The sequence below is a fragment of the Orcinus orca genome, chromosome 5 (genome assembly GCF_937001465.1).
Source record: "Orcinus orca chromosome 5, mOrcOrc1.1, whole genome shotgun sequence".
Classification (NCBI taxonomy): Eukaryota; Metazoa; Chordata; class Mammalia; order Artiodactyla; family Delphinidae; genus Orcinus; species Orcinus orca.
In genome coordinates this window covers 52756831-52764136 of record NC_064563.1, presented here as the reverse complement: position 1 = coordinate 52764136, position 7306 = coordinate 52756831, and the positions used below count along the sequence as shown (strand labels likewise).

At 52.1% G+C, this 7306-nt stretch overlaps 1 protein-coding gene across 7 annotated transcripts in view; it reads left to right on the top strand.

Moving 5' to 3' along the window:
• The first annotated feature begins 300 nt into the window (after window positions 1-300).
• The window catches only part of MECOM (MDS1 and EVI1 complex locus), a 568305-nt gene continuing 561299 nt past the window's right edge, over window positions 301-7306 (top strand). For 3 of the 7 annotated variants that reach the window (XM_012533299.3, XM_033429566.2, XM_004270573.4), the window contains exon 1: window positions 301-647. In XM_012533299.3, coding sequence (XP_012388753.2) covers window positions 611-647 — 37 coding nt within the window. In that variant the 5' untranslated portion in view covers window positions 301-610. The remainder of the gene's footprint in view (window positions 648-7306) is intronic. The other 4 variants (XM_033429567.2, XM_033429564.2, XM_033429565.2 and 1 more) reach the window with 4 other exon arrangements.

Here is a 7306-nt window from a genome sequence, read left to right as displayed (position 1 = left end):
GCTTTTCCCCAAGGACGGTATAGAAAATTTCCTGCACTTTATGTTGGGATAAACAATAATACTAATAATACAAGCTTACTGGTGATTCCAACACGAAATCAATCATTTGCCCTAGTCTTTTCATTTCTTTCTTTTTTTTTTTTTTTGGGCGAGGTGTCTGCTCCCCTCCGACTCCCTGTGCTCGCTCCCCGCCCCCCGCCGCCCTCCCCGTGGCTCCCTTTCTCCGCCTCCTCGGCGATTGCCATCTGACAAGATCTCCAAATCAAAGTGATAAATCGCTCCAAACTTTTTTTGGCGGCGTTGAGATGTTGAGGGGCGTCTAGCGCGCATGTGCGAAGGTGTCCAAACTGACAATGCTGGAGAGATAGCGAGTGTGGATTGAGAGAAAGGGAGAGAGGGAGGGAGAGAGAGTGAAAGAGGGAAAGACAGAGAGTGAGTGTGTGTAAGTGTGTGTGTGTGTGTGTGTGTGAGAGAGAGAGAGAGAGAGAGAGAGAAAGAGAGAGAGAGAGAGAGAGGAGAGGGAGGGAGCGAGAGGGAGAGCAAAAGAAGGAAAAGATCCAAGAAAAAAAAAACCCAACCACACACCAGCGGCTGCAGGACTGGGCACAGCATGAGATCCAAAGGCAGGGCAAGGAAACTGGCCACAAGTAGGTGCAATATCCCTTTTCTATTGGCTTTCACCCTCCTCTGCCATCTTGCATATCTGTCTACAGCGCTCCGGGAGGGAGCGCGGGGCTGCCTCTCGCGCCGGGGCCCCGGGCGGAGGGCAGGCGCAGAGCAGACCCAGCAACCTGCCGGTCCCAGCCTCCGCGCCGGCCGCCCGAGCTCTCGCTCCTTGTTTGGGCGCCAGAGGAGCCGGGGCAGCCCTCAAACCCCGTGCACGGACCAGCTGTGGCAACCCCGGGGTGGGGGCGGGGTGGGGGCAGCAAAGACCTGGGTGGGAGGGAGGAGAGAGCGCGAGAGTGAGCGGGAAGGGGTGGGGTGGGGTGGGGTGGGGTGGGGTGGGGGGTGGGGGAGAGGAGACGCGAGAGTCTCCCCCTCCCCTCTCCTTCCCCCCAGGCGGAGGAGAGTTGCCTCTGGCCAACCAGCTGGTCCCGGGTGTGGGAGGGGGAGCGGGGAATGGGGTGGGGGGCGGGCTGGGGAGAGGAGGCTTTTCGCGTCTGGGTTTGTTTCTGGGGTTTGGGGTGGGTGGCAGGCTCGCAGGGAGCCTCAGTGGCGGCGGCGGCGGCGGCGGGCATCAGTGGTGGAGTTGGGAAAAGTTGCGAGGCGGCCGCTGGAAGTTGCGCGGGCTGGCGGGCTGCGCCGAGCGGCAGTTGCGGTAGTGGGCGCTGTGCGCTCGGCCGTGCACTCAGGCGTGCGCGGCGAGGCGGGAGGACTGGGGTGGGGAGTGGGGGAGACGAGGGTGGAGGCTGTAGTCTGGTGGGGGTGGGGTGGGGAGGGCACGGGCAGAGCCGAGCTACCGGCTCAGCAGAGCTGCGGGCAGGTGGGGAGAGAAGAGGCCCCGCGAGCGCCTGGAGAGCCGGAGTGGAGGGCGCACAGCCAGCGGCGACAGCCGCCAAGGAGAAGGAGGCCGAAAGGGCGCGCTCCGGCCCGCGAGCTCCAGGCTGGCTGGGCGCCGAGTGACCCCCAGGGGGCGGGCTGCAGGGACACTGGGCCGCGGAGAGGGTACGGCGGAGCCTCCCGCGCTACTTCTGGACGTCTCGGGTCACTAACCCTCCCCGGCGCCCCCTGCCTGCCCGGCGTGGAGCGGCCTTCGTCACGCGGGACAAGGGCTATTGAGTTCGGGGCGGGGGCGACGGTACGCCCATCCCCCACTCTTCTCGCAGAAGTGTTGGGTGACTTTGCCCGGCCTTGCCCGCCGAGCCGACACTGTCCGAGAAAGCTAGAGCCTCAGCCGGGACTGTAGGCGACGGGACTGGCTTTGTCCAAATGCTTCTACCTCGAGTCTAAGGGTACCCAGCGGTGCCGAGAACTGGAGCAATCTGGAGCAGTCCAAAGCGCTCCTCCTCAAGGTGTCAGCACGCGGGGCTGGAGCAGCCTCGGAAAAGCAAAGGCCGCCGTTCGCTCTTCCCCTCGCTGAAAACAGAACTCTAATTGTTTTGCTTGTGGACCAGAGAAAGTAGAGATGGGGTGGTGGGGTGGGATGCGTCCCTCAAGTGAAATCCCCAGTCTCTCCCACCCCTGCGTATTAAAGCCAAGTACGCCCCGCGCCTTCCCGCCTTTGGTGTCCCCGCCACAGCCGCGCGGCAGGCAGAGGCACCTCGGCGGGCTCGGTTTCTTTGGCGGTAAGCGTCCGCGGTCTAGCCCGGCGAGATGCTGTCATCATAGGCGTCTTTCCAGTGCTTCTTCCAGTCCTCACCCAAGCACTCCCTCATGCCCAAATACGTTTCCTTTCGCTCTGGTCTCAGGGATCAACCTATGTATAGGGCTCTTTGGGTCATCAGTTCATCTAATTCTCTTTCGGATATTGTTCATTTCACTTAGCTTGGATAGTGTCAAAGCGCGCCAGTGGAAGTTCTATTTTTCCTGTTTGCGTTTAATGGGGCCGATGTCTTTATTTTCCATCTGAGGAGGAATAAATGTACATATGCTCGGAGGCCTGGGGGCTTCAATTCCGACTGAAGGTTAGGCGTGTGTGTGTGTGTGTGTGTGTGTGTGTGTGTGTGTGTGTGTGGTTGGGGGGACGAGACCGGGGTGGGAGAGCCGATTTCAACGCTGCCTAAGTTGTGAAATGAAAGCCGAACGCTTCGCGCGCCTCATTGCCTGGTATCCGCCGAAGTGAAAGCAGAACACAAAACCCTTCGAATTTCTTGGGCAACTTTTCCGACTATTTTAATTACCAAGTTGTACGCTGCCGTATTAAAACATTCCCGCACGCACAGGCCACTCAACATCCAGAAACCGAGCCCGGTTCCCGATCTGATGATACTTGTCATTCATCCAGAGGGAGACCCGTTTATTTTGTCTCTAGTGTTTCTAAGGATGCTGCTGAGGCTTTCTGATAACTAGATGCGAACTCTTACAAACTTTTCTTGCTAAGCCTCAGGTTCTCGCTCGCTGCTCCAGCTGTTGCCGCCGCGGCTCCCTTTCTCAGACAGCAGCGCTGCTTTATGCAATTCTTCAGTTGCAGTCTGGGTAATAAAGGAAATCATATTAAAACTAAGGATTTTTTTGTATTTTAAAGCGCTATTTCCTTCCCCAGCGTAGTGCGTGAGTTTCCTAGCGCATGGCGGAGACAGTCGGTTACCCCTGCTGTGAATCTAACGAAAACTTTGTGGCTGTGTCTGCACCGGTTTCTTTCTTTCTCTGGGTTAGGAAGAGGCAGTGTGACCAGCATACTTTAAAAAACAAAACCACCTTTCTTGTTGCAAAAGTAAACATTGCAATGGAATCAAATCACTTAGAAACAGTCGTTTTCTTGATAGATTGTTATTCTTTTTGTGTTTTGTAAATTTCTTTGGTGGCCAAGTCCTGTCGCGATCTTGGCTGTGGTACAGCATTCCATGAACCCAAACTAGGGACCACAGACCCTGAAAGTACCCGCTGAAGTTAAAACTCAGACTGAATGCACAGCCTACTTCCCAACTTACAGGGCTTGTTTTTTTTTTTTTTTTTTTTTACACAATAGTTAAAACCGATAAATTGGTTGCAAATCATTTGGGAGGAATAAACCATTTCATTAAAAAAATAAAGAAGGGAAAAGCAAGAAGATTGACATTTGTACTGTCTAAAGCCCTTGGCCTTTATTCCCACCTTTAAGAAAAGAAAACTAAAGCCAAGCAGGCTCTGGCAGCGTCGTGAGGCTTCCCAGCCGTTTTCTTGGGCGGCAAGGACAGCACCTGGGCCGTGCCAGAAATGCCAGTTGCAACTGTTTTCTTCTGGTGATGGGAAAGAAGTGAAGCTGGATCTGCCCAGCATGTCTAGGGCCCGAAACACCGAAGGAACCCCACTTCCCTAAAGTGACACCCGGCAGGGTTTCAATCACAGCAATGAACGAGTTGCAACGAATAACCCCCCTCCGCCTTAGCTACCGGGCCCGCAGAAGTCTCGTAAAGACCCAGAAGGCGATGCGATTAGCAAGACCCCGGCAAGGCGGGAAGGGGGGGGGGCACTTGTTACTTGTACACTTGATCTCTGTTTAAAAAGAGGCTCTGAAGTAGGTAAGGTAGATGACGACCCTTCCGCTCGCGCTTTAATTCCTCACCTTAGCAGCCCAATACCTAAGATAGTAAAGGAACCGCAAGCCCAGGTTCCAGCCTCCACTGCCCCTATGCCCAACTGCTTGCGTTTTCCTTCATCCTTAAAATAACTCAGATTAAAACACAGAGCTTTGTTTAAAACACGTATTTTATTTGTTTACTTCAGACTGCTTTTGAGGAGGGAAAAAGCGTTTGCCCTACGGAGGCAGAGGCCCCTTTTAGGAAGGCGGTTAATTTGCCATTACTTGACCATTACCCTGGCTTAGGACTTCTTTATTGCATTTGGCACTTGGAGCGCAGTCTTTCTGCAGCATTTTGATGTGTTTCGCTAAAAAAAAAAAAAAAAAAAAAAAAATCTGTGTTTAGGGGAAGGTTAACAACGCTTTTCATTTCCCCCTCACACTCATCGTCAACACTGTGGAAGGGGACGGTTCATTAGCTACAGGGGCAGGAAGCCCGGAATAAAAGGCTCCTTTTTCAGGTTTTTATTTGTAGGGGCTGAGGAGTCGCAGGTCTGGGTGACGATGCGCGTGGCGGTGTGTGTATAAGTGTGCGTGATTGTGTCTTTTGCGGGGGGAGCCCAGCTCGCAGGCTTTCTGAGCAGAGTCCTCTCCTTACTGCCCGGGGCGCGGCCTCCTCCGCAGACATTTAACACGTAGGACACTAATCGAATAGAAATGAACGCGTCATTCCATGACATTTTTACTTTCTTCTTCTTTTTTAAAAGTTGATGGTAATAATTCTAAGCAGTTTTTCTTTAAACATCTTGTCGTTTGGGAGTTTATTTTATTTCATTTCTCCGAGTTGGGGCCAGGTTATCCGAGGCTGCAGAAGTTGCCTGGGGTAGGAAGGCCACACAGCTGGGGACTCCCGGCTCCGTCCCCCCGGGCAAGTAGGGAAAAGGAGGGCAAGAGAGCACCGACTCGTTGCCCTCTGCACGCCTGGCCCAGGCTCCTCTCTCCCCACACCTCCTTCGTTTTGCCTCTGCTGGAAGCGGGCCCTGAAGTGGGGAAACTTGACTTGTCATCTTCTGGCCAATGGCTCTTACCCTGTTCCCAAGGTACTCAGGGCCTGGCAGAACCCTATTCCCAAGAGCTGGGTACACCCTCCCACCCCTCCCATCAGAACCCGCTGTGATGGGGCCTGGGGGTGGAGCTGGGGAGGCCCTAGAGAGCAGGGAGGCAGTGCTCCCCCAGGCCTCCCCACACCTCCCTCCTCCCGCTGCTGGGCTCCTGGCTCCCAAGCTCAGCCCAGAAAGCTTCTTGCCTCTTCATCCTCAGAGGTGCTGCGCGCCTGGCGCGCTGCTTCCCTCGGAGCCGGGTTTGCATTGACCGTGTACAGCACAGGAACACATGCGCCCTCACACACACTCACAGCTCAGGGGTTCAGGAACATCAAGTGCGGAGGGGGGGCACACACTCATTCACTCTTCCTGGCAGGGCAGGCCCCTTCCTAGCCCACCAGGCAGGGAAGAGAGGGGCTAGTGGGGAGATGGGGCGGGAGGAGACAGTCACACTTTAAGGACGCCAGGCACATTTTTCTGGAGAGGTGGTTAACCCTTCCTGGGCTGGAAGCGAGGCTCTAGGCCCTTTCTACAAAGATCTGTGGAGTCTGCTTTTCTTTTCGGCTGGGTGGCCCAGTATGAATCATTAGTTCCCTTCCCACTCCATTTGCCAAGGTCCTCTTTCTAAAATTAGATTTTCCCCTTCCCACTCTTCTGGCCTTCTGAGTTTACCAGGGAGTTCTCAAGGAAATTGGCTGGGTAGTGAGAAGAAGTGTGAGGAAGAGGATAAAAATGAGACAAACAAATGGAACAAAACACGAGAGGGGAGAAAGGAAGAGAGAAACAGCATGTTTCTTCTTCCAGATCCCCAGTTTGCACACAGATGGGTATTATATTTTTTCCCCCAGTAAATGAAAAAAGTGTAATCCTTGTTAATTACCTTTGCTTACATGCCATACAAGAAACTTCAGAGACATTTCTACATAAGGAAGAAACTGTTTACAAAACTCTTTCAAAAGTGTGACATATTGCTCCAGTTCAGCACTAAAAAGCTAAACACACTTACCCTCCTTTGAAGTGCCCTGGCTAGGGCAGCTTATTTGAGTGCGGTTCAGATATTGCTGTGGGTATAACTAATGGCCTCTACCTATTTAGCTCAAGTGGGAGGAGAGAAAGCCCTGAATTCCTTGTCCAATGGGTCCCTCTGGAGACTGGGTTCTGGCTCCTGGCCAGTTCTGTACAATGTCAACATTGAATATTTGAATTCCCAGACTCTATTTAACAAGTTTCTAAATAAATAAACTCATTGTGTGTCTGTGTTTAAAATTATTTCACCTCTTCCATAAAAGCTACAGCATCTTATTACATTGGCCTTGCAAGTTGATTTTTAAAAAAATAAACAAACAAACAGAGCGTAAGGCATTTTAATAGGCAGACCTGAACAACATGTGTGTTTTGCAAAGACATTCTCTTACGTGTGGCTGAGTAGGTGCTATTTAGAGGATCTTGGGCTGTTCTGTGTGATGTGGTAGTGAATTATGTCAAAAAACCAAGCTAAGTTCAGAAAGTCAGCGCAATATTAATCACATCCAAAGGGAGGCTTGACTGTGTAACTGTACTGTCTTTAGATATTTGATAATGTTGCCTGCTGGGTCCTACAGGACAGAGAGCTTCACTGATGTGTCCTAAATGGCTATCTGTAGGCTTCTGCACTCCATAAGCATTGGCAGGTGTGGAACTCTGCCCAGATGGAGTTTTGTTTCTGGGCATTTTTATTCATCTATCTTTGTCTGCCTTTGTAAGTTGGAAGGGGTAGATACACATGTGTTATCCTAATATTTCAGTATGGTTTTGAAATGGACCACACGAATCCTACGTTTTTACTAATCTCTCAGCATTTGAACATCCACAGCATTTTTATTCAGATGGGAACATACTTGTTCTAAGAAGTACACACTTAATTAAAAAGAAAACGCAAGTTCTGGTCCTCTTTAAAGTGTGGACCCCATCTGGAGTTGTTAGGAAAGGAAGTAGAATTCACTCTAATTTATGTGGATAAAGGACAACATTATTAAAAAGAATGGGATTTGAAAGGGCACATAGC